Below are 27907 nucleotides of genomic sequence, written 5' to 3'. Positions count from 1 at the left end.
GGGAACAAATGGACTGGAAACGAAGATCGACATCTACTACCGACCCCCAGGGCAGTTTGAAAACATTGATGGAGAAATGACAGATGAGATTAAGCACAACTGCAAGGGAGGCAACGCAGTTATCATGGGTAACTTCAACTATCCGGGGATAGACTGGAACCTAGGCACCTCTGGCTGTGCTAGGGAGACCAAGTTCTTGGATGCTGTAGGCGATTGTTTCCTGGAACATCTTGTCAAAGAAGATACAAGAGGAAATGCAGTTCTGGACTTAATTCTAAATGGACTGCGAGGACTAGCACAAGGTGTAGAAGTAGAAGGGACGCTGGGAAACAGTGATCACAACATGATCTGCTTCGACTTGGACACAGGGGCGAAACATCGGTCCAGAATGACAGCCACGGCACTAAACTTCCGAAAAGGGAATTACGAAGGGATGAGACTCATGGTGGGGAAGAAGATTAAGAAAAGGATAAGCACTGTATAAACACTAGAACAAGTTTGATCCCTTTTTAAGGACACAGTCACTGAGGCACAAAATCTATATATACCATGTATCAACAAGGGATCCAAGAGGAAAAAGAACAAGGAACCGACGTAGCTCACTGTAAAGGTGAAGGAAGCGATCAGAGACAAGAAAATTTTGTTTAAGGAATAGGAAAGGTCAAGAACGGACGAATACAAACAACATCAATGCAGGTGTCATAAGACCATAAAAGGGGGCAAAAGAGACTACGAGGAAAAAATAGCCAAGGAGGTGAAAAACTTCAAGCCATCCTTTCGATATATTAAAACGAAACGACCCGCGAAGGAAGCGGTGCGACCGTTGGATGACCATGGAATAAAAGGAGTGCTAAAGGAGGACAAAGCAATCGCTGATAAACTGAACACATTTTTTGCTTCTGTATTTACCGAAGAGGATATACACAACATACCGGAACCCATCAGGCTATATGCTGGAAATGAAGATGGGAAACTGACAGGGTTGACGGTCAGTCTAGAAGAGGTATGCAGGCAGATCGAGAGGCTTAAGAGCAATAAATCCCCGGGACCGGATGGCATCCATCCGAGGGTCATCAAGGAACTGAAAGGGACTATAGCTGAACTGCTTCAACTAATAGCCAATGTGTCGATCAAATCGGGAAAGATTCCGAAGACTGGAAGGTGGCGAATGTTACGCCGATCTTCAAAAAAGGTTTGAGGGGAGATCCGGGAAACTACAGACCGGTGAATCTGACCTCAATACTGGGAAAGATGGTAGAGGCGATGATAAAGGATTGCATCATTGATCATCTTGACAGACACGGTCTGATGAGGACTAGAGAGCTGCACGGGAACGGGGACGATGGGAATCCCGCGGGACCCGCGGGCATCCCACGGGTTCCCCCTTCGGGTCACGGGGATCCCATGGGGACGCCCCTAGGGTCGCGGGGATCCCGTGGGGACGCCCCCTAGGGTCCCGGGGATCCCGTGGGGACGCCTCCGAGGGTCGCGGGGTTCCTGCGGGGCTGGATGTACTCAGTCGCGCAGCTCTTCTCCCTACCTTCTCTGCTTGCAGCACAGAGCCGAACGGAAGTCTTCCCGACGTCAGCGCTGACGTCGGAGGGGAGGGAGGGCTTAAACAAAGTGCTTAAACAAAGCCCTCCCTCCCTCCGACGTCAGCGCTGACGTCGGGAAGACTTCCGTTTGGCTCTGTGCTGCAGGCAGTGCAGGTAAGGAGGAGAGTAGCCTCGCGGTTCGAGTGGCTACCAAGGGAGGGGGCGGTTCGCCCCGCCCCGCCCCGGTTGCAGCACAGCCGGCCAGGTCCCCTTACTTTTGTGGCACTTCCCCGACCGACCGACAACAGCCCCGGTCCGACAATCCTCCCTGCCCTGTAGCCGCGAATCTAAATTATCTTCTTACAGCAGCTGTAATAAGGTAATTTAGATTCGCAGTTAAGGGCAGGGAGGTTTGTCGGACCGGGGCTGTTGTCGGTCGGTCGGGGAAGTGCCACAAAAGTAAGGGGACCTGGCCGGCTGTGCTGCACCCGGGGCGGTAGAGAAGGAGTGGGGAGAAAGACGCTGAAAGGCCATGGGGAATACAAAGGGGTGGAGAAGGACGCTGAAAGGCCATGGGAAGGGCGGGGGGGGGGAAGGACTCTGAAAGCACTTGTGGAAGACAGAGGGATGAGAAGGATGCTGAAAGCACATGGGGAAGACAAAGGGGTGGAGAAGGACGCTGAAAGGACATGGGGAAGACGGGGGGGGGGGGGTGGAGAAGGACGTTGAAAGGCCATGGGGAAGACAGAGAGGGAGAAGGACGCTGAAAGGACATGGGGAAGCAGAGGGGGGAGAAGGACACTGAAAGCACATGTGGAAGACAGAGGGGGGAGAAGGACGCTGACAGGACATGGGGAAGATGGGGGGAGAAGAACGCTGAAAGGAAATGGGGAAGAGAGAGTAGGGAGAAGACGCTGGCAAGGAAGAAGATAGATGCCAGACTATGGGGGGAGCGGAGAGAAGAAGATGGGTGCCAGACCAATTTGGAAAGGGGAAGAAAGGGAGAGGCACAGTAACAGAGCAAATGGAAGATGCAGAAGGAAGAGAGACAGTGGATGGAAGGAATTGAATGAGAACATGAGGAAAGCAGAAATCAGGCAACAAAGGTAGGAAAATAATTATATTTCTTTTTTTTATTTTGCTTCAGGATAAAGTAGTATATTAGTTGTGTTGATAAAAATTTATAAACATTAGAGGCTCTGGTAGAAACCCGTTTGCAAAGTATGTATTCTTCCCAATTAATATTTTCAAATTAATAAAGTCTTTTTGCTTATTTGTAAATGGGTTTCTACCAGAGCCTTTAATTCAGTAGCATAATTAAATGAAATAACTATTTCTGAAGTTTATAGGGACGGGCGGGGACGGAGGGGATTCCTCGCGGGGACGGGTGGGGACGGAGGGGATTCCTCGCAGGGACGGGTGGGGACGGAGGGATTCCTCACGGGGACGGGTGGGGACGGGTGGGATTCCTCACGGGGACGGGTGGGGACGGGTGGGACTTTGACGGGGACGGGTGGGGACGGGTGGGATTTCTGTCCCCGCGCAACTCTCTAATGAGGACCAGCCAGCACGGTTTCAGCAAAGGCAGATTTTGTTTGACGAACTTGCTGCACTTCTTCGAGGGAGTAAACAGGCAGATAGACAAGGGCGAACCGGTCGACATTGTATATCTGGATTTTCAGAAGGTGTTCGACAAGGTTCCGCATGAATGACTATTTTGGAAAATTGCGAGCCATGGAATCGAGGGTGAAATACTCACGTGGATTAAAAACTGGCTGGAGCGGGGTAAATGGACAATACTCAGACTGGAAGAACATCACCAGTGGGGTGCTGCAGGGCGTAGTGCTTGGATCCGTGCTCTTCAACATCTTTATAAATGATCTGGACATTGGTACAACGAGTGAGGTGATTAAATTTGCAGATGATTCGAAGTTATTCAGAGTAGTGAAGACACAGGGGGATTGTGAAGATCTGCAACGTGACATAATCAAGCTTGAGAAATGGGCATCAACATGGCAAATGAGGTTCAACGTGAATAAATGTAAAGTGATGCATATCGGTAACAAAAATCTCACGCACGAATACAGGATGTCCGGGTCAGTACTTGGAGAGACCTCCAAGGAAAGAGACTTGGGAGTTCTGATCGACAAGTCGATGAAGTGTGTGGCGGCAGCAAAAAGAGTGAACAGAATGCTAGGAATGATAAAAGAAGGGGATCACGAACAGATCGGAGAAGGTTATCAAGCCGCTGTACCGGGTCATGGTGCGCCCTCATCTGGAATTCTGCGTCCAGCACTGGTTGCCATACATGAAGGACATGGTACTACTCGAAAGGGTCCAGAGAAGGGCAACTAAAATGATTAAGGGGCTGGAGGAGTTGCTGTATAGTGAGAGATTGGAGAAACTGGGCCTGTTCTCCCTTGAAAAGAGGAGACTGAGAGGGGACATTCAAAATACTGAAGGGAATAGACTTAGACAGATTGTTTACCCTCTCCAAGGTAGGGAGAACGAGAGGACACTCTCTTAACTTGAAAGGGGATAGATTCCGTACAAACGTAAGGAAGTTCTTCTTCATCCAGAGAGTGGTAGAAAACTGGAACGCTCTTCCGGAGTCTGTTATAGGGGAAAACACCCTCCAGGGATTCAAGACAAAGTTGGACAAGTTCCTGCTAAACTAGAACATATGCAGGTGAGGCTGGACTCATTTAGAGCACTGACCTGGGGGCTGCCGCGTGAGCGGACTGCTGGGCACGATGGACCACTGGTCTGACCCAGCAGCAACGATTCTTATGTTCCTTCTCTCCCTAAGAGTTTCTAAGTGCAATTCCCATGCTTTCTTAAATTCATACACAGTCTTTGTCTTCACCACCTCTATGGGGATACTAAAAAGTATTTCCTTAGATTACTTCTGAGCCTATCATCTCTAACCTCATTCTATACCTTCTGACTCTGGAGATTCCTTTCAGCCTTTTCAAGGCTGCGTTTAACTCCTAGCTCCCAGTCACTATCAAATTACCTTTATCCATCCTTTCATTCTCTCTGCAAGTTAGATTTAGATTGTAAGTTCTTCTGAGCAAGGACTGAAATGGACATAAAGCAGAAAGTAAAGAAGAAAAGGGGAGAGTAGAGTAATAACAAATGGACAGGAGGTCCTGGAACAGATAAAGAGAACCAGAATCAGAGACTGGGACCAACAAAAAGTCACCATGCCACAACGTTAGAAAAATCATTTTATTTTTATTTAAGTGTTTGGAATATGTTCATTTTAGGAGTTTATATCTGCTGTCTTTATTTTGCACTGTATGGGAGAAAACATGTTTTAGGAGGGGGGCAGGGAGGAAGGAAGGCAGAAGCTCTGCAATATTGCTGCCAGCTGCAGAACTTGGGAAGTTGGAGGGGGGGAGGTGGCCGTCAGTTGGTGAGGCTTGGGGATCCCTACTAGCTACAGCAGGGGAGATGTTCATTTTGAGGGAGCCTAAGCTGGAAATGGGAGGCCCAAAAAAGCGATCCTCCACTTGCGCTGCTGACAGCTGATTCAGCATCCCTGCTCTGATGAGGCTCACCTCTGAAGAGGCTCACCGTAGCTGTAATAGAAGTGAATGAGAGAACCAGGAGTGCTCATCAGCTAGTGTTAGTGTTTGTGCGGCCCCAGAATTTTTTTTTTCGGCCAATGTGGCCCAGGGAAGTCAAAAGGTTGGACACCACTGCCTTAGACGATCATACGGATCTAATGATAAAGAAATGTTTTTCTGTTCTTTGGAAATTACATACTATTAAGAAATACTTTGATATAGCATCATTTAGGATATTAGTTCAATCTTCAGTCTTGTCCATCCTGGACTGCTGTATTATAATTTACTTGGGATCTCATTAAAAAAATTCTTAACAGATTAAGAATAATACAAAACTCAGCAGTTCGCTTGATCTTTGGTCTAAAAAAATACGACCACGTTAGCTCTTATTATAGACAACTTCACTGGTTGTCATTTGAGGCAAGAGTTCTGTCTAAATTTGGTTGTATCTGTTTTAAAGTATTATTTGGTGTAGCCCCAGCTTATCTTGTATCTCATTTTGAATTTCATAGAATGAACATGAATACAGGGAAATCTTACTGGTTTGCGTTTCCATCACCTAAATCTTGTCGTTATACAAGATTTTTTGATCAAATGTTTGCATTCCAGGCTAGTAAAATGAACACCTGGTAGAGTACTCTAATTCCTCAAGCTCAGCCTTATCATTCTTTTAGAAAAGTACTGAAAACCTATTTGTTTGATAAATTTATATCTTGTATTTATATGATTCGCTGACTGTTCAGCTTTTCTTGATGTGAAACGCCTAGAACATAAGGGTATGGCGGTATACAAAAATAAAGTTGTTTATTATTATTATTATTTATTTATTAAAACAACAGGCGTGCTGGATTTGGCTCGTGGGCCTTGAGTTTGACACCTGTGCTTTAGAGGTAACAACAGGCTGAAAACCACAACCTGAATATGATCAATGAATGATCCGTCCAGGAAATTGGGACTCTGAGACATGCGTAAAGAAATCTATCTTCTCCATAGTAGCTAAAAATTCCTTCTCCTCATTAGAAAGAGGAGAATACATGTGAACATTAAAATCATTCACTTATAATTAAGCCACTTGGTAAGATGCTCACTTCAGCAATCAGCATTACCAACTTATTCATGGAGGTTTGTGACATAGGAGAGGGATGGTAGCAAAGTAGAAAACTAAGGGGATCATTTTACCAAACAGTGGTAAAATGTGGCCTTAGCACACACCCTTTTGCCTTAGTACTTTCACTTTGTTGCGGTTAGCAGCACACGCTGTCTTCTCAAGTGGTGGTGTTTCTCATGGTTCAATGTCAGCTCAATGAACGATAAGAGTATGTGAATCTGTGCATCTAATCCAGTGGTCTCAAACTCAAACCTTTGCGGGGCCACATTTTGGATTTGTAGATACTTGGAGGGCTGCAGAAAAAATAGTTAATGTCTTATTAAAGAAATTACAATTTTGCATGAGGTAAAACTTTATAGTTTATAAAACTTTCCTTTAACAGTTAAAAGGAAAGATATATAAACTATAAAGAGTTTTACCTCATGCAAAATTGTCATTTCTTTAATAAGACATTAACTATTTTTTCTGCGGCCCTCCAAGTACTTGATTTTATTTTCAATATAGTGATTGAAATGTGCCAGTTTTGAGAAAGAAAAGATATTAAACTTTAAATGTGAGGGCTGCAGAAAAAATAATTTTCCCTACCTTTGTTGTCTGGTGACTTTATTTTTCTGTGCTTTCAACTATGTTTCCAGGGCCTTCTTGTCCTTTGACTGTTTTCTCTCCATCTTCACTTTCTGCCTTGCATCCATCTTTGGCATTAACTTAATGTTCAATTTTTCTGCTTTCTTTTCAAAATCTACGTTTCCATGTCTTACCTTCCCTTCCTATCTCTCTCTTCTTCCATCCTATTTCCATGGTCTGGCATCTCTTTCCTTCCTTCCTTCCTTTCTCTCCCTCCCTCCTTCCTTCCTTTCCCTTGGTCTGGCATCTGTCTCCTTCCCTTCCCCCATGCCCTGGCATCTCTCCCTCCCCTCCATGGTCTGATATCTCCTTTCCTTCCTTCCCTCCCATGAACTTGGCTTCTTCTCTTGTTCCTCTCCTCTCCCTTCTCCTTCCTTCCCTCTCTTTCCCCAATTGGGTGCAGCAGCAACAGAAGCAGCATTTCCCTTCCTTCTTTTCTGTGCAGGAGAGGCATTTCTCTTCCCCTTTCCCTCCCTCTCCCTTTCCCTGTACAGCAGCAGCAGCAGCATTTCCCTAGGGTCCCCCTTTCCTATGTAGCAGAAGCATTTCTCTTCCTTGTGGAGTAGCAGCGTGTCTGGCCGTCTCGTTCCGTTCAAAGCCGCGGGTGGCGGCTCCTTGCGAGATCCGCACTTGCGTCTGAAGCCTCTCTGATGTTGTGACGTCAGAGAGGCTTCCGATGCAGGAGTGGATAGCGCGAGGAGCCGCCAACCCGCGGCTTTGAACGGAACGAGTCGGCCACACACGCTGCTGCTCCAAAAGGAAGGGAAAGGGGAAGAGAAATGCTGTTGATCGTGTCCAGACCGCGGGCCACAAATAAAACCTGGAGAGCCACATGTGGCCTGCGGGCCGCGTGTTTGAGACCGCTGATCTAATCTATCACGATTTAACAACAAGACTCCTGAGGCAGGCCCTTTTGGGCCAAAACTCAATTGTGTCGAGTCTATTACAATAAAAGAGATTGAGCACCAATTGGTCACCTTCGTTGTTGTTTCTTGCTGTTCACTGGTGAAGGCGGTTTCTCATGTTTGTTTTCAAATTTATGTATAAGCCCCATTATATAGGTGGTAAAGGCTCACCTGCTTTTGCTAGGCCCTCACTATTTGGTTAGCACGTGGCAGTAGCTGTGCTAACTGATTAGTACAGAACATACCTACTCTCTACCCCAGACATGCTCCTGCATCATAAAATAAACTGTATACACATCTCAAAATTGCCGCAGGATATCTCAACATGCCTCAAAGTACACTATTTTTATTTTTTGCTACAGTAAGTGTGTGTAGATTTCCAAGTAAGATAATATCCAACTTATCAAGGTATTCAAACTAAAAATTACCTTATTTGTCATGTTTTACCATTTATCTGAAAAAAATAGATGGATATCCCTAATATTAACTTGTGTACAAAGAGAGAACATGTATGCTTGGTTATGTAGTGTATATGGTTTGGGGAAAATTATAATCCATGTAAAGGTTGCCTGTATCTGAGAAGTAGACCTCTTGCCTGCAGAGGGATGCAAATTGGATAACCTGAAGGGTTTTGAAGGCAATTCTTTCAGGTCATTCAGGCTCTTTCAGTGGGTTCACTGCCTGTTTTGAAAAAGCAGATGAAAAGCTGCAAAGACTTCTATAAAAATTCTCTATTTAGAGTATCATATTTCAAAGGTATATCTGTTTTGACTTTAGAGTGAAATTTATTTATTTATTTTATTTAAAAAATTTCTATACCCTTTAAAACTCAACGGTTTATATGATTTACATACATAATATTATAAAAACATAATAAAACAGACACAAACAATCCTCAGAAATCATATCTACAAACTAATACCATGGCTTATATAATGAAAATCATGAATAGTTCATCAGCTATGCCAGAGAAGAGAATTACTAGCTAGAAAATTGCATCTTGGGTAATTTTCTAAACAAGCCCTGGTTATACTTTCACTTTGCTAAATTAGACCTGAAGGTTTAAATTGAAATCAGTATATTATTGTAGTGAAGAGCAAGTTATAAACATGTGCATTGAAATTGTTTTAAGGGCATAGTTACCAATGAAGAATACCATTAAGATGTGTTATTAGTTATTTTTATTACATAGGATTTTTTTTGGACCCCAGTTCGTTTACAAAAATTAGACAGTTCTAAGTCTAATAGATGCTGGCATTGTCATAGTGATATAGGGACTGGATATTATTGTCCTTTGATACTTAGTTTCTGGAAGTCAATTTGGGGACAAATTAATCTTATTCTTGATTCAGCAATTCCCTTAACCTATAAAACCATAATTTGTGGTACGCTTTTACACGTTAAGCCTTCTTTGGATAAATATAAAAGTCGTCTTTTTGTGATCATGATGGGAATAGCTATTCAAATGGTTACATATCATTGGAAGAGCTATGACAGACTGAATTACACATTTTGGTGGACAAATGTTTGTACCACTTATAAATATGAGAGAATGAATGTGGAGTGTGTGGGGTTTAGGAGTAAGAACATAAGAAGTGCCTCTGCTGGGTCAGACCAGAGGTCAGTACATTTAATAGAATGTGGAGCCTATTGACAATAATTGCAATAATTGTCATATTTTTTGTTGGATTTCCTTACACATCCAGGGGGGGAGGTGGGGGGAGGGAAATGCATTTTGATTCTTAAAATTTCTTAATTATAATATTGTAATCACATAATATGTCTTCTTGTATTAATAATTGAGAGGAGGGGAGAAAATGATTGTTTTATGTATAAATTGTGTATTTAATAGTGCCTTTTATGAAATGTTTATGCTCAAGTAATTGTATTGCATTGTCAAATTTTAAAAATCAATAAAGATTTATAAAAAATAAAAAAAGATGTTATCTTAGCATTAACTCGTGCTATTTTAATACAAGTCACATTTTATGCAATGAGAGCTAGTTACTAATACGTGGGATTAACAGTAAAAAATAACACGTCTTAACAGTAGCTCACACTGATAACTACCCCCTTATTGTTTTATATACTGAGCATATATAGCAAAATCTTCAGAACAGAATGCTAATGCTGAATATTGTAATTACAGCAGCAGTTGTGGAGTCAGGGACAGTGGATAGAACAGTTTCTGAAAGTACTCAGATTGTGGATACAACAGAGCTTTCTCCAAGTAGATCACCTTCAACTCCACGGCACCCTCGTTATCGGCAAACAGCAGGTAAGAGAATAGGTCATGTATTAGAAATATATAAGGGGGAATCCTTCAAGGGGTACTAACGATTAACATGGGCTAAATGCTAAGACACCCTTAGGAATATAATGGGCATCTTAGCATTTAATATGCGCCAAATCAGTTAACGCTCCTTGACGAAGTTCCCCCATAATGTATAGTAGTATGCAATCATAAGGGACAATTCTATAAAGGGTGCACTCAGTAGAATTGGGGGCGGGGGGTAGTACTCACATTATTCGAGTTGTTTGTGGGCTTGGTAGATTAAATATTTCAAGAACTTAGGAGCATAGCATAAGAAACGTCATGTTGAATCAGACCAAGGTCCACTCAATACAACACCCTGTTTTTAAAAATGGCTCATCCAGGTCAAGGAAGATCTAAAACGAAGATCAAACTTCCCATAGCTCACTTCAAGAGATAAGTATTGGCTTTCCCAAATCTACCTGATTAATAAAATTTTATAGACTTGTCCATGTTTCTCTCAAACACCATTTGCCTTGACTATGTCTTCTAGAAACAGGCTCCACAGCATAGTTATGAACTACATGAAAGAAAAATATTTTCTACAGGTTTACTAAAGCCCATTGATATTCAGCCTATGGCAGTCAGCATTTTTTTTTTTAAAAGCTGACTGCCACAGACAGAATTGGCCCTGGATATTTAGTGCTAGATCACGTCCGGGCACTTGCATTGTTACTGAATATCCAGGACCAATTCCCGCTATGGTAGCCATCGGAGCTTATGGAGGCAACAGCGGAATATTGTCTAAGTGTTTCTGGCCAACTTCTGATCTCCCCCCTTCCCTTACTCTGGTGTAGCTGGGACTCAGTGAGCCCGGTGTGAGAGGTCTTAAATGTTCCCCCCCCCCAAGGTTTGGCATCTCCTCTCCCGCACTCAGCTTCTTACCCGCCCACTGGGTCCTCCACAGATATAGCATCAGAGACAGCACTAAAGGCTGCCTCTCTGGCTGATGAGACTTTTCCTCTGCCTCATCCTTCCCACAGGAAGTTGCATCAGTGCAGCAGAAGGAAGGTCCCACCATCCAGAGAGGCAGCCTTTAGCGCTGTCTCTGATGTTGTAGCTGTGAAGGATTCAGCAGGTGGGTAAGTAGCTGAGTGCAGGAGGTGGGGAGGTGCCATAACTCAGCACACAGAAGGGAGGGTTCAGCTGCAGGTGGCCCCTACCATTGAACGGCCCTGGGCATTTTGTCAGGCTTGCTCAATGGTAGCTACACCCCTGCCCCCCCCTGGATTAGTATAGCCCCCTTCTGATCCTCTCACACCTCAGAAATGCAGAAATCCCCCTTCCCAGCCCTCTGAAGAAATTTGAATGTAGGCTCAAGTCCTTCACATCTGTGGGTCCCTCTGGGCCTACCTTGATAGTCCCTAGTGATCATTTTGAACAGTATCTGCAGTGGATAGGAGCAAGTGAACACTGTTCCTGCCCTTAAGGCCCTCTATACCATCAGGGTTAAACCTGGGAGACCTAAGAGGATGGGGTGTCTCGGGCCTGTATTAAAGTTTCTTTTGGGAGATGGTAAAAGGAATCAGGACATCTTTAAAAAGAAATGTTTTTAGATTACTTTTAAATTTTCCTAAGTCCTGCTCATTTCGTAAGTAAATTGGGAGAGCGTTCCAAGTCTAAGGAGCAGTTACCAAAAAGATAAACTGCCGTCTAGTATTAATTATTATTCTTTATTCTTTATTCTTATATACCGCCATACCCAGTGAGTTCTTGGCGGTTTACATCAATTAGCAAATGATCTGCATTGACAAGCAGATTTACAACAAAATTTGAAGCAGATTTACAACAAATTACAAGCAGATTTACGATAAATTACAACGATTTACAATAGTCAGCAGTGAAATTACAGCGATTTACAACTGTCTGCAATGAGGGGAAGATTTACATCAGTATAACAGAAATTGCAGGTTTGGTCGAACTAGATAAGGGAAGTAGAGAGTGTGGAAGGGAGGGTCTGGTGAAGGAGGAAGGGGACAGGGGTGGGGTAAGTGTTATGTGGGGTGAACGGAATATTAAGGGTTGTGTTTGCTGAATAGGTAAGTTTTTAGTAGTTTTCTGAAGGCAAGGTAAGTGGGGGCCTCGAGTATCATCTGGGCTAGCCATGGGTTCGACTTGGCTGCTTGGAAGGCGAAAGTTCTATCGAGGAATCTTTTGAGAGGACAGTGTTTTGGCGAAGGGAAGGTGAACAGTTGAATTCTGCGTGATGTCCTGTTATTGCAGTAAAGGTTAAAGTGGGTATTTATGTAACTTGGAGAAGAGCCGTTAATCGATTTGTAGCAGAAGCATGCGAATTTAAAAAGAACTCTAGATTCAAATGGTAGCCAGTGTAGTTGGTGATAGAAAGGGGTGACATGTTCCCATTTCTTTAGGCCAAAGATGAGGCGCACTGCGGTATTTTGGATTATTTTTAGTCTCCTGGTAGTTTTCTTTGTGGCGTTGAGGAAGATGATATTGCAGTAGTCGAGAATGCTGAGGATGGAGGATTGTACAAGTAGACGGAATGCAGTGTCATTGAAGTATTTTTTTATGGTGCGAAGTTTAATAACCTTAAGTGAAGGAATGGTCAACAAATTTTGCTCATTAGATCTCAAGGTTCTGCTTGGGTGATATGGTATTAATAGTTTATATATGAATGCTGGAGTCTTGTAGAAAAGAGACTTAAAAACAAGCAAACAAAGTTTGTATGTTATCCGATGGATAACTGGAAGCCAATGTGCATTTTTTAAAAGGGGTGTAACATGATCAAATTTTCTAGACTTAGTGATGAGTTTAATGGAAATGTTCTGGATAATTTGAAGACGTTTAATTTCGTTTAGTGGTATCCCCTTAAAGAGAGCATTACAGTAGTCTAATTTAGAAATCACTAAAGAGTGAATGAGAATATTTAATGATTTAGGACATTTAGGGTTCTGCAGTTCTGGGGGATGAGACGGAAAATCAGAATGAGGGTATGCTGTTCTAGGTGTGGGAGGGAGGATCAGAAGGGAGTAGCTGGAACTCCTCTGACAGGTATTAATATAGGACCAAATCTTTTCCAGAGAAGGGAAATTAGTAAAACTAGAGGACATACATTGAGGTTGAGGGGTGGTAGACTTAAAATCGTGGGAGTGCTGATAGACAGACACTGCACAATGCAGACTCAAATCAACAAAACTACCCAAAAAGTATTTTTCACAATGCGCAACCTAAGAAAAATAAGAAAATTCTTTGACAAAGAACAATATAGGATCATAGTTCAATCCCTTGTACTAGGCCTTGTAGACTACTGCAATATCCTCTATCTACCATGCCCCACAAACATGATCAAACAACTACAGACCGTTCAGAACACAGCTCTCAGACTAATCTATTCTCTCTGAAAATTTGACCACATCACCAATGCCTACATAGACTCACATTGGCTACCGATTCAAGCTAGAATTCAATTCAAACTATACAGTCTACTCTTCAAAGTAATTTACGGTACTGCACCTGCCTATCTAAACAATCGCCTAAATCGTAACCTTCCACTCAGAACAAGGAAAACACTGACCCCATTCTCCTACCCACCACTCAAAGGCACTCATTGCAAAAAGCTATATGATAACCTCCTAGCAACGCAAGCAGCAAAACTTGAACCCTCCATCTCCAAATTGTTAACCACAACATCAGACCTCAAAGCATTCCGTAAAGAAATCAAAACACTTTTATTCAAAAAGTATATTCAATCTACTTAATTTCCCCCTCCTTCTATCCCCTCTATAACTTTCCCAAGTACAGCCCACTCCCTGGTACCATATCTTCAATCGGCCCAAAAAAGTAACTGGAAACCCAAGTAATCAACCGGAAACTTAATATCTCCTACCGAAACCAGCTATCTGCCAATATAAGGAAGCCAGATTTTTTCTATGTAATGTAACCTGAAATAATTTCCAATGTAATATAATCTGTATCCTCAATTTGAAACCTGTACCAGAAACTTTCCAATGTAATGCATCCTCCTGGAAATGTCCAGCTCTCTTCTAATGTAATCCGCTTTGAACCGCAAGGTACAAGCGGAATAGAAATCACTAATGTAATGTAATGTAATGTAAGATTAGAAAGGAGTAGAGTATAACAAAGCTCAAACCAGTAGATTAATAAACTGAATCTTCAGGAATCCTCAGAATACAAGCCAGGTAGAATAACCTTATTTGGGTTAATCCTCATTGATTCCATGAGAATCTCGTAGAGGGTGAGAGCCAGAAGGCCTTGAGCATGCGCAGATGCCGGAGGTGCCTAGGTTCCTGTCTCTCCCCGGATTATTGAAGTCATCCATGATAACTTCGTTGCCTCCCTTGCAGTTGCTTTTAATCTCATCCATCATTTCTCCATCAATTTCTTCGCACTGCCCTGGGGGTCGGTAGTAGATGCCGATCTTCATTTCCGTTCCATTTGTTCCCGGAATTTTGATCCATAGAGACTCTACCTTATTTTTCATTTCCGGTGTGTTCTCTCCAGTAGACTCAATTCCCTTTTTGACCTACTTTGTCTCTGCGGTATAGCTTGTATCCCAGAAGCACAGTGTCCCAGATGTTTTCCTCGTTCCACCATGTTTACGTGATGCTGATGATGTCAAGGTTATCTTTTTGTGTCATAGCTTCCAAATCCCCCATCTTATTCCTTAGGCTCCTTGCATTTGTGTACATACTCTTGAGTTTGCGGCCTGTTACTTTCTTGCTTTTCCTTCCCTCTTGTGTCCCTTTCGATCCGTCAGGATTTCTGTCTTGCCTATGATCCGGTGAGTCTTCCCTACTATCTTCCTGCACGGTATCCTCTGGGTATACCAGTTTCCGAACCATCGACTCTTGGTCTACTGTCGGCTTTCCCCTTCTTCCTAGTTTAAAAACTTCCCAATTTCTCTCTTGATGTTGCTTGTAAGTAGCATCGTTCCGTTGGAAGGTCACACAATCATTCCCTGTTTAAGCATGCCATGATTTTATAACTTCTGTCATATTCTTTCTGTTGTCTCTTTACCAGGCCGAAAAGCCCTAACATGTTTAACCTTTCTTTATAAGATAGGTGTTGTACTGAATCTTTTCTAGTTTTCTTGTGTTCATTTTTCAAATAGGACAACAAAGGTAGAACAGTGATCACCTGGGCCCTGGTCCAAGCTTTCCTTACTTCAAATCGCTACCCACATCTTCTCTCTTCCTTAATGGCCTGATCCCAATTGACACAGCAGACCAGTGATTCTCTAATCTTCTTTTCTCATCACTGGTACCTCTCGTGCTCATATGAGGGGGGCAATTCTATAAGTGGGTACTTACATAATTTAGGGATTTAGATGCTGCGCATTGAGCACTAATTCTATAACAGTGTCTTGGTGCCAAGGTTACTACTACTACTATTAATTATTTCTTTAGCACTACCAGACGTATGCAGCGCTGCACAGAGTCACAAAGAAGAAGAAAACAGTCCACGCTCGAACAGCTTACAATCTAAACAGCCAAGACAGCAAACCGGATGTCATGGATACAGTTAAGGGGAATGGTTAATCAGCGGGCTGGGTTGGAGGGCAGAAGAGTAGGGTTAAGGATTGAAAGCTATATCAAAATGGTGGGCTTTCAGTCTGCTTTTAAACAAGGGAAGGGGCTTTATAGAATCTTAATGTAAATTAGCATCAACATGTCTACATTTAGTCACATTCACTTACTTTTAATCTGTTTTTATGTAAATTTTAATTGTACACCGCTTAGAAATTTGATTAAGCGGTTTTAAATTTTTTTTAATAAACTTGAAACTTGAAAAATAAGCATATGTAGTCAGGCCTAAATGTGGCAGTTTAGCATATAACTTATAGTATTTTTAAGTTACATGCATCTCACCCAAGTCCTGTCTATGCTTCCTCCTGTGAGTACCCCCCTTCATTTACATGCAAAGTGAGTTGAAAATAGCACTGAGCGCTCAACTAGCATTTATGCATATGTGTACACTTAACTGTATAAGAGCTAGTATTATATAAATTATACATGCAATTGGTGCATAAATTTAACCACTATGTTATAGAATGAAGAGGATGGTGTTCAGCTCAGTTCAACTGTCTGAAATGTGCAGGTCTTTCTAGAGTCTGTGGTACTCTATATAGTTCAAACAGCTATGAAACGGATGACAGAGACAACAGCAGCAAGATGAGTGAACTAGAGAAGCACTCCTGTTGTCAGCTAGTTACTTTCAGAGGTTATGAAGAGGAAACTAAAGAGGTGAGACACAGAGGTGATAGAGGGGCACCTATGAGTAGTGGGCAGAAGTACTGGAAATTGGAACGACAAGTGAGGTAATTAGATTTGCAAATGACACAAAATAATTCAAAGTTGTCAAAACACATGCAGACTGAAACATTGCAGAAGACCTTAGGAAATTGGAAGACCAGACATCCCAATGGCAGATGAAATTCAGTGTGGACCAATGCAAAGTTATGTACCTCGAAAAGAAAAATCCAAATCATAGTTATCTGATGCTATGATCTACCTTAAGAGTTAGCACCCAACAAAAAGATCTGGGTGTCATGCTGAAACCTTCTACCAAGTGTGCAGCAGTGGCCATAAAAAGCAAACAACATACTAGGAATTATTAGGAAAGGGATGGTAAATAAGACCAAGAATATTATAATGCCTCTGTATTGCTCCATGGTGTGACCTCACCTTGAGTATTGCGCTCAGTTCAAGTCACATGTTATCTCAAAAAAGATATAGTGGAATTAGAAAAGGTTCAAAGAAGAGTGCCTTGTGATAAAGGGGATGGAACTCCTCTCATAAGAGGAAAGGCTAAAGAGATTTGCTTGGAGAAGAGATGGTTGAGGATGGATATGATTGAGGTTTACAAAATCCTGAGTGGAGTAGACAGTGAAAAATGAATCCATTTTTCACTCTTTCAGAAAGTACAAAGACCACAGGGTGCATTCAACGAAATTACATGGAAATATTTTTAAAACAAGTAGGAGGAAATATTTTTTCACTCAAAAGAATAGTTAAGCTCTGGAACTCGTTTCTGGAGAGTGTGATAATAGCAGTTAGTGTAATTAGGTTTGAAAAAGGTTTGGACAAGTTCCTGGAGGAAATGTCCATATTCTGCTATTGAGTACGGGACAGTAAAATTTTGTCAATCTGGCCCACAAGTCCATTACACCCCCCCCCTCCAAATTCAGCAGTCAATCTATACCTTTGTACATACGTAGTTCAGGTTTATATTTTCTACTGCTCTGGCAGTCTGAAATAAACGTTTATGGCTAGTATGCATTTTTTGCCTGCTTTCTCTAGATGATGCTACTCTTGAATTGTATGGCCACATGGACATTTCAGATTTTAGTTTTGTATACTAACTTGTCTAACTTGTTTTGTAGAGGAAGTAACACTTTTTCCTGTTTTGTATGGTTTTCATCAAACCAGCTACATAAGATGGAAGATTTTAATAAGTATATGAGCTGCATTACCTTATAAAATTGGCCTTATATTTTATGGCAGTAATTTTCCTACTCACTGGAGTGGAAACTTGAATCGAATAATCACTTACTTAGATGTAGTCATCATCACTCTAGTTTTTTGCTGTGGAGTCTTGATATTCAGTCTGCTTGAAAGCACATTTATACTTTTGACACAAACTCTTTATGAATGAGTGAGAGAGTATATGTATGTGTGGAGTTTTTTTTACAGACTAGTGATGATACAGACTGTTTAGGGTGCATTGAAGTCTGGTTTTCTCCACCATTTTTTTGTGCCTATGATTTCAATGTGATATTATGATTGAATGATTGAGGTGTCCTGCAAAACATATTAACAGCGCAAATAATTTTTTTTTCCCCTTTTTGTAGTAGTTTTCCAACCCCATGCATTATATTTTGAAATAGGTAGGCAAGTCTAGTACTTAAGTGCATATCAAAGTATCTCATGCGGACCAGTATGTGTGGACCAGAGTTATCCACTGCTGTTGGACCATCATTGTACAAATTGATCTGCCCACATGTAATACTATTGTGTGCTTCAGAGTGGGAGACAGAGGTTCAAGTCCCAAGTTCCGTTTCTTGGATTGGTTGGATTTATGAGTTCTTTCAAAGCAGCAATTATCTTTCAGCAATTCTACCTCACCAATCACTCTTTTTGTATCATGTTAAATGGATACATTCATGATGAAAATCTGTGAGTCATGACCTAATAGGAATTTTATTATTGTTTTCACTGTAATCTCCTCCATCCCCTTGAGACACACATTTGTATAGAGAGGTTCAGAAGTGTTACTGTGTACTATAATAAACGCTAATATACTAAAGTCTCTAGTACAATAGCTTCTCTGAACTACAGTGGTATGCATAAAGGTATCCTGAATATGCATATCAAACAAAACATTAATTCCTTTTATTAAATGTCAAGAAGACAGTTTGTTGCTAATATCGATGCCTATTTGGTCCTTACAGTACAGACTGCTGACAATACCCGCTGTTCTGTCTCTCCTGCATCTGCTTTTGCCATCGCAACAGCTGCAGCAGGACATGGAAGTCCTCCAGGTGAGAGCAGTCGTGTTCAAGAAAAGTTTAGACGGGTTTCATTAACAGGTAACTCTGTTCTTCAAGCTTATTAGGCGATTTGTACCTAAAGAAACTGATTTTGAAACATCTTTTTCCCTACCCCTTCCCATGCGTGTTGCACTATGCTGTACCTGTGAGACTTCCAGCTACATTTCAAAGGGAAACTAAGCCTGATGTTTCCCTTTGAAAATATGAACAAACATGGGAAAAGGAGTTCACAAATTCTGCATGTACATTTGCAATTCCTTTTAAATAGGCGCAAATAGACCCATGGGAAAGTATGCACAGGACTTTCAAAATTAAATCTCAAAGCATACCCTCCCCACCACAACCTACACCTGTATCTTTTTGGCTGTGGGTAAAAGTACTTGGGGAGCACATGTCCTTTTACTTGCACTGGTGAGAGAAGCAATTTTTAGCTATTCTTTTTCTTTAAGTAAATAGCTGTTTAACCACAGACCAAAACTTTGAAAGTACTGTCTCTATACAGCACTCTTGAGTTGCTGTAAGCACTACCAGGTCAATATTCAACTGGCAGCAGTTAGTGTTTTTTAAGTACCAACTGCTGCTGGCTAAATTAGACCTTGATATTCACTAAGCCAGACATTATATGGATATGGCTGATATTCAAATTGTTGTACCTGCATAGCTAACCAGGCAAAATTAGGACTATCTGTTCTGTGGTCCATTGCTCAGTTAGCTATGGAGACAATAGCACTGACTATTGCTGGTATCTGTGTAACTCTTACCTGTGCCCCAACCACCCTGGCACAAACTGGATCGTGCCATGGTGTTCAGAGCTGTCAGTGGCATTGCTAAGTTAAGTGCAGCTGAATATTGTTGGTCAGCCAGCTCAGTGTGGTTTAAGCACCATTGACCTCTGAATTACTTTGACCTGTGTTACATAAGAATAGCCATACTGGGTCAGACCAATAGTTCATCTAGCCCAGTATCCTGTTTCAAAAATGGCCAATTCAGGTCACGAGTACCTGATATGTTGCTTCATAGATTTTGAAGACCCTGCACATTGTCCTTTATGCACAACAAATTATAATGGTGTAGGCATCACTAGATGATATTGGGTGTATACTCTCATTTTATAAAGAGTTACCTAAATTAAGTGCTTTTTGCACATTTTATGTTATAGACTACTGGCATTTAGTAAGTGTACAGTTACACATTTAAATGACAGTAGGGTGCTCAACCGTTATTCTGTAATTACATGCTAAAATGTCTTAGTAAGGGGGTGTTCACAGAAGAGAGGTGTGGTGGGGAAAACAGGGGCTAACATTTACATGCTTAACAGAGTGCTGCTGTAAGTTACATACATACCGTATTTTTCACACTATAAGATGCACCTGACCTTAAGACGCACCTAGGTTTAGAGGAGGAAAACAAGAAAAAAAATATTCTGAACCAAATGGTGTACTAATATATTTAATAAAATATAGCAGAATAATATTTCAACCATGTAACATCAACAGCGATATTAAGAACCATCATCACTGTCATTAACAAATGAGGAGAGACTTTAAGGTTCAAGCGTTCTTCTAGTTTTCTGTACCCTGTCCCACCTTCCTGCCCTGTACATTGCCCCCCCTGCCAGGCTCTGTACCCTGTCTTACCACCCTGTCCCCCCTCTGGTGGTCTAGTGGTAGAACGGGACAGGAGGGATCCGTCACAGCCAACTAACAATTTTTTACCACCACTCCCTCCCCACGTACCTTTTTTCACAAATGGGCCATTTTTCACTGGCTGGACCATTTTTCACTGGATGGGCCATTGTGTTCCCAATCGTGACATACATCTGTAAGACATTGACACTCACTAAAGCAAACAGAAGAAAAATTGATGCCTTGGACAAATCCCTTGGACAGCTAGGATCACCAACAAAGATGTTCTTGATGATATAAACCCAGAGTTGTCCCTGGAAGGCAAGATTACGAGACAGAAAATGACCTATTTTGAACATGTAATGAGGGCAAATTCACTAGAAAAGGAGGTGCTACTTGGAATGGTCAGTAGTAAAAGGAAGCAGGTGAGCATGGCAAGGACTGGCCTACAGAGTATCCAAGGGTCGGACATGACTGAATGGATAGTAGCAGCAGCAGCAGCAGCAATAGTAGTAGTAGTGTGTGAGCTCTTTTAGCTTCCTAGCTAATTTTCAAAGTTAAATTACCCAACTCTTTTCTTTGTGGAAAACATATACAAAGTATGCACACTAGAAGTACCTGAGTACTTTGCAGCTACACATGCTGCTCTTGCTTTAATCTCTTTTTTGTTAAGGCTACAGTAAATGCTTTGCACCAGGGAAATGGAATTTCTTGACAAATAAGTAAAGATGTAGGGCCAAAGTGGTTCTGTACTAATGACAATTTAATAGCTAAAATGAGAAGTACATCTCCTAGCACTTAATACCCTGTGTAATGAGCTGAATGTCCTATGGAAAACTAAGTTCTCTTAACTTGAGAAGGGAAAAAAAAAGAGAAATGGAGTAACTAATATATACCATAAAAGACTGAAATGTAAGCTAAAATTTCAGAACATTAACTAAAACGCTAAGGTTGCTAGGAGCACCAAGCCTGTCTAGTTGTTAATATGCTGTTCTTCTCAGGCATTTCGCATGCAGAATTCCCAGAGCCCCTTAAGTTTTTATTATTTGATTAAAGCAGCATAATGCTAGTCTAAATACAGTATGAAGTCTTCTGTAATATATGCCTTGGATAACTTCTTATTTCATCTGTACCAAAAACAGACTAAAATATGTACATTTAAAATTTTCCTAAATGTTTCATTACATGAAGATAATGGGTCAGTATTCCAAAACACTGATCTGGATACCAGCACCAAGCATCCAAATGTGCTGTTGGTTGGAGCATTCAGGGCACTATTTGGTTAATGACTGATTATTCCAAACCACCTCTGTACTATGCAGTCAGTTTTGGAGTGGAGCCTGGATGGTCCTGGAACTTATCTGGATAGCAGTAATTGAGTCTGCTATTCAGATAACAGACAACCTTATCTGGATTCGGCAATGGCCACTTTCCAGGTAGTGGCACTGATTGTCTGGATAATTGTTCAATACTGCAATAGGAATTTACAAAAAAAAAACACAAAAAAACAACACTGCCAGTATTAGGAGCTGGTATCAGGTAATGATGTACTACTTTTAGCAGATGATCACTTATTGCACTGAATAGTGCTCCCCATCCTAAAATAGTTTACTTTGTATAGTATATATTGGACTTCTGTTTTTGTAAATTTAGATATTTATTTTCCACACAAAAATCAGACCCCTAATATTCAGCGAGTGGTGGTGAGCATTTTGCTTCCCAAAACCGGCATTATTTCTGGATATTCAGTGCTGGACCCTATCTTGGCTTTGGCACTGAATATCTGTTTTTGTTTTGGGGGTTTTCTGGGGGGGGGGGGAGGGGGCTTGGGGGGATTGAGCCAGCTATATCAATATTCAGCCCTTGATTGCATAAACCAAATTGCTTAAAGATAAGATATGTATGCAGCCTGATTTAAATAGTTTACTTATGTGGTGAGGGGCTGAATATCAGCACTCAGCCTGACTCCTCATCGCTGGAACACCCACAAGTTAGTTGCTTTTGAATTTGGCACTAATTAGTAATTTTCAGTGAAGATAGCCGTGAACAAGCAATTTATTTGGTCGTCGGCCATTTCTTGCCAGTTAAATAATTTTTAATATCTCCCAGAGAGTTTGAAGGTATTTTTGCTGTCTGAGTACCATGGCTTACTAACTTTTCTAATGTAATCAAATATATACATTTGACCAGCTGAAAATTATGGAAAAGGCACAAAAAAGAGTGGAAGATCCAAGGCAAGCCAATGGAAAGGAAAGGAAGTACATGGCTTTTGCAAGGACTATATTATCTGAAAAATTGCAAATGAGCAAAGCATTTCTCAAATTATTTTCTAATATATAAATTGTATTTCATTGTAATTTCCTTAAACCACTCTGTAACCACAGAAAGGTAGTATCTCAAGTCCCATTCCCTTTCTATTTACTGTCAGCTGGCCATCACATGTTCCTTTCTCATAGAATCTAGCTTCCTGCGTGGAACAGTCTCCTGGAAGAGTTGGGGGAGACAGAGACTGTCTGAATTCAAGAAAGCATGGGGTATCTCTTGGAGAAAGAAAGAGATAATGGTTACTGCAAATAGACAGACTGGATGGGCCATTTGGCATTATCTGCCATCATGTTTCTGTGTTTCTATGAATCTCACTATACAGCTACAGCTCACTGTACAGTCTTGGATTTTCTAAGATTTTTGTGCTGTAAGCAAGAACTCCTCTGAGTTATTGGTAACTGTTTGAGGCTCCTATTCAGCTAACCCTTACTTCTGTAATTTTAGTGTTACCAGCCAGACTCTGTATTTGTTGAGCAACTTTCTTTAATAACATGAAATAACGAATAAACACTCACAATTGATGACTTCAAGATAGTTCATCTTTCATAGAATCTTCTTACTCTACCAGCTCTCCTATTCAAGCTAGGAGTGTGTCCACACTTTGTGGAAATAACACTGTTCTCCAGACTTAGATAGAGAATCCAAGCTGTATTAGATTGTTAGAAATAAAGGCTGATCCAGGTAGTAAAATAGGAACCAAAGTTGAACCATTGAAGGACCCGCAGCAGGAAAGGCCATTCAACTCGATCAAATGCCTTTTCAGCATCTATGGCCAGACCCACTACAGGGTCACGAATAGATTTTACATGAACATTAATTTCATTATTCATTATTATTATTAATTAATTATGTCTATATCATAAATATGAATCTTATGCTTTTGATAAATGCTGTATTGCTAAATTATCAATACGCTCTTCTCCCCTTTCACCATGGAAATTCCTGGATCGTTACATGCAATCTAGCTAGCCAACCACTCCTGCCACTTCTTGACTCTTCTCTTTCATTACCCTCTTTTCTTTCTTTTTCTTACTTTCAATCCCTCTTTATATACTACTTTTAGCCTTATTTGTATGATCCAGTTTGAATGGTTTTAATATGCAGGCTAATATTCTTGTTATGTAACATAGCTCATATGTACAGATATTTTTTCTGTGGATTATATTTCTTCTATTTGTTATCATCCCCAAATTTTCAATAAAAAATCTGAACGAAAAAAAAGAAAAAAAAGAAATAAAGGCTGAAAAACCTGGTGGCTAGATGGATATAGAGCAGTGGTTTTGTTAATTTTTGAGCAAGGGCCACTTTGGTTCCAAATGAGCTGAAGGAGAACCACCAAGTATTTTCCCACATGGGATTGCAATACTGCTGACCAATGTATATCAGTGACATCCATTCTCACTATCTCACCATCTCTCTCAAAATCTGTTCTAACTTCATCTGAGCCAGTTGATATTGTGTATTTGGATTTTCAAAAGGCATTTGATAAAGTATCTCATGAAAGACTTCTGAAGAAATTAGAAAGTCATGGGATAGGTGGGGGCAGAGCTTGGCTCATTGTAAAATGGACACATGATTCTGTTGCTCTCCCTCTCCCTGTACTTCAAAGTATTTTCTATAAAGTTACTTTCTATCATTGATTTTGTGGGACAATTATTTTAAAGAATGCAATGTGTCTTCGGGAAGACAAACTCGGCTGGATACAGTATTTGCTGCAGTGGGGACTGCTAAAAGGTCAAAGCCTGACCCTCCCACACCATCAAAAGTCCTGTTGCTGAAAGATTCTGTGGAACTGATAGATCAAGTATTGTCAGAAGTGTTAAAAGAAAATACAACACAATTAGGGAGTGTTAAGGAAGAAATCTATAACTTAACAGAGCAAATAATGATCTGTAATGCTCGTATGGAGCAGCTAGAGCAGTGGGTGTCAGGGGCTGAAGAAACTCTCATACAGTTTTGGGCTGATCATCAAACTACAGCACATTACATTTTCGCTCAGCAAATTGTATTTCTATACTATTGCCTCCTGAGGTCTCTGATCTCTGTATTTCCTCTGAATATCTACTTATTGTATTTCGCTGAATGTCCAGCACTCTTAATTGTAAACCGCCTAGAAGTCGCAAGATTGTGGCGGTATAGAAGAATAAAGTTATTATTATTATTATCTTTCTCAAGAGCTGAAGGATGCTAATAATCGCAGCAGATGGAACAGTATCCGTTTGATGGGCTTGCCAGAAGGAGTGGAGGGTACTAAACCTATTGAATTTCTAACGACTTTTATTCCAGAAATTCTCTCTCTTAAATTTGTTTTCCCCCTTGAAATAGAGAGAGCTCATCATGTTCCCTCCAGCAAGGTCCAAGACCTTTAATTTTTAGCATGTTAAGATTTCAACAAGTAATTGAAATCCTTTCAGTAGCAAAGGCAGCAAAAGTTATAAAGTGGCGAGATGTACGAATTTCATTTTTCCCAGACTTTGCCAAACAGCTGCACTGAGACAATGATTTTTACAGCTTAGACCACAATTGAGAGAAATAGGTGCAAAGTATGGCTTACTTTATCCTGCGGTAATGAAATTACTTATAACAACAAAATGACTTACTATCAAAATCCAGCTAAGCTACCGGAATTTATATCTCAACAACAAAGCCCTATGACTTGAAATCACTAATGGAATGTTAAGGGTTAAGGCGGTTGACAGTTGACTGTGGCGGTTGGTGATTGCTGACTGTTTTTATCAGCTAAGAATCATATAAAATATATAAGTTTTCTTTTAGTTCATCTTCTAACAGTGTGCTAATGATCTTTTGGTATGATATTTTATATTAGAGAATGACACGGTGGCTGTTACCCATGGCTAGCCACGGGTAACACACCAAAACGGTGGGTGGGGAGAAGTGCTCACTGCTGGCAAGGGAACAAAGCCATCCACCACCCCGTGGAGCGGTGAATGTACTTGTCCCCACAGTTAAGGGAGGGAACCTGCGCTGCTCTACCTACCGAAACTATGTCCCTCCCTCCCTCCCCCTTACCTTTGCGGTACATTAGTAAAGTAACTTGCTGAAGCCAGCTGAGCCTGCCTGCAGTCACGTGTCTGTGGGCGGAAACTTCTCCTCTGATGCGACTTTGAAGGTAAGGGGAAGGTAAGGTGATTCTTGGGCCGCGCGAGCAGTGCTGAAGGGTGGTAAGGTGGTGAAAGGGAAGGGTGTTGGTGGTGGGAGGAAGACTCTGAAGGGGAAGACAGAGTGGGGAGAAGACGCTGAAGGGAAAGGGAAATGAGGATTGGGGAAGACAGTGGGGAGAAGACGCTGAAGGGAAATGGGGAACAGAGAGTGGGGAGAAGACACTGAAGGGAAATCGAGAAGACAGAGTGGGGAGAAGACGCTGAAGGGAAATGGGGAACAGAGAGTGGGGAGAAGATGCTGGAAGGGAAGAAGACAGAGATGCCAGAATAGGGGGGAGCGGAGAGAAGAAGATGAGTGCCAGACCAATTGGGGTGTGGGTGGGTGAAGGGAGAGGCACAGTAACATAGCAAATGGAAGATGCTGAGAGAAGACAGACAGTGGATGGAAGGAATTGAATGAGAAGATGAGGAAAGCAGAAACCAAACAACAAAGGTAGAAAAAAAATTTCTATTTATTTATTTTCTTTTATTTTTGCTTTAGGATAAAGTATATTAGTTTTGTTGATAAAAATTTATAAACAAAGCCCTGCTAGCTGAACATCTCTTTAGTTCATCAGCCAGAACTTTGATTTATAAGGAAGGAATAAGCTAAATATTGCAGTACTGAGGCTTGTATGGATGATGCGGGGATAGTAGTCACGGGGACAGTGGTCGCAGAGACGGGGGCGGGGACAGTTGTTGCGGGGATGGGGACGGGGCGGTGACAGGTACGGTGTCATTCTCTATTTTATATACAAGAGATCAGAAAATTTACGTATAGTGCTCAGTCTGAATACACACTCTCTTGTCAGCACACGTCAGGATCATATTTCAGAACTGAAGAGACAATGTTTATGTTTTAGCACTATGGGATCTTTGAAGGGAAGAATTGACAGCCTTATTGGTGGTATTGTTTTGCAAGCTCTGGCGGGGAGTATGGCAGCACAGAGTTGCTCTTGTTAAAGGGGTTCTGCGATATCAGCTTTGCAGGAGTTAATTAAAGATTGAGATTAATATCACCTTATTTGGGCAATATATACTAATGTATGAGAGAATTCTGCTTATGCAACAGAAGGCTGATGGAAATATATAATGCTTGTGGTACTGTGAAATGAGGAATCGACAGATTTATGTATAGTGCTTAGTCTGAATAAACTCATGCTTGTCAGAAAAAGTCAGGATCATATTTCAGAAAGGAAGAATTGACAGCCTTATTAATAATTTATTATACAAACTCCGCAAGGAGTATGGAAATACAGAGTTCACTCTTGTCATTGGGCTTCTGCGAAATCAACTTCACATGATTTAATTAAGAACATCAAAGGATTGAGATTAATATCATCCCATTTGGTCGTATGAGAGAACTCTGCTTCTGAAAAGAAGGCTGATGGAGATATATAATACCTGTGGTAATGTGTAACTGGTTTTTCTTCCAGAAATAGTTGAGATTTTAAACCGAAGAATAATTTATTTAGCTCACTACCTTATAGTCATAATTCATCTAATAGGGGTTTTGTTGGGTTGTGTTTTTTTGGGGATTGGCAGTATTGTGGGAATTAGTATTTATATGTTTTCTAAGCCTTAGTACATAATAGTAATTCATAATATCTTTTACTATTTGCAAAGGTTATACTTATATTAAATACATTTGACCTTTAGCATTATTATATAGGTACTTAATTAGTAAGTATTGATATTATATTATAATATACTTAGTTATTCGACACAGGGGATGTTCTATATAAGGCAATATGAAATATAATAGGTAATACTGACAATTTATAATTAATATTCTATTCTTTCTTTTCATGATATGTAGTATTTTCATGCATGATAATATCAGATAGAATAAATTAGGAGTGAAGTACTGTTTTAATAGTTTACAGTTAATTGACATAAGATATATTGACATATGGAACATATAGATTAACTTTCTAATTTATATTAATGTGTTTTTAATGGTAGGGGAGCTCTATTAGTTTAGATCAGGGGTGTCCAACCTGTGGCCCAAGGGCTGCATGCGGCCCTGTGAAGTATTTTGTGCAGCCCCGGTCAAGGGCAATGCAGTGTATTCCTCTGCTGCCCTGGGTGTTTACCGTCTTGCCACCTCCCTCCTCTGTTTTGCTGCAGCGTTTGCATGTTTGTGTGGCCCCAGAAACATTTTTTTTCAGCCAATAATTGGTTGGACACCCCTGGTTTAGATGCTTC

The 27907-nt window shown here is 41.0% G+C and overlaps 1 protein-coding gene across 6 annotated transcripts in view; it reads left to right on the top strand.

The window, feature by feature from the left end:
* Positions 1–27907, top strand: part of RASGRF2 (Ras protein specific guanine nucleotide releasing factor 2) — a 422861-nt gene that overhangs the window by 291308 nt on the left and 103646 nt on the right. For 4 of the 6 annotated variants that reach the window (XM_033924482.1, XM_033924567.1, XM_033924716.1 and 1 more), the window contains exons 16-17: positions 9894–10022; positions 18490–18627. In XM_033924482.1, coding sequence (XP_033780373.1) covers positions 9894–10022; positions 18490–18627 — 267 coding nt within the window. The remainder of the gene's footprint in view (positions 1–9893; positions 10023–18489; positions 18628–27907) is intronic. The other 2 variants (XM_033924646.1, XM_033924793.1) reach the window with 2 other exon arrangements.

The sequence above is a fragment of the Geotrypetes seraphini genome, chromosome 1 (assembly GCF_902459505.1).
Source record: "Geotrypetes seraphini chromosome 1, aGeoSer1.1, whole genome shotgun sequence".
In the NCBI taxonomy this organism is placed as follows: domain Eukaryota; kingdom Metazoa; phylum Chordata; class Amphibia; order Gymnophiona; family Dermophiidae; genus Geotrypetes; species Geotrypetes seraphini.
Note: the sequence above shows the minus strand (reverse complement) of the source record. Positions and strands in the feature narration are given on the sequence as shown.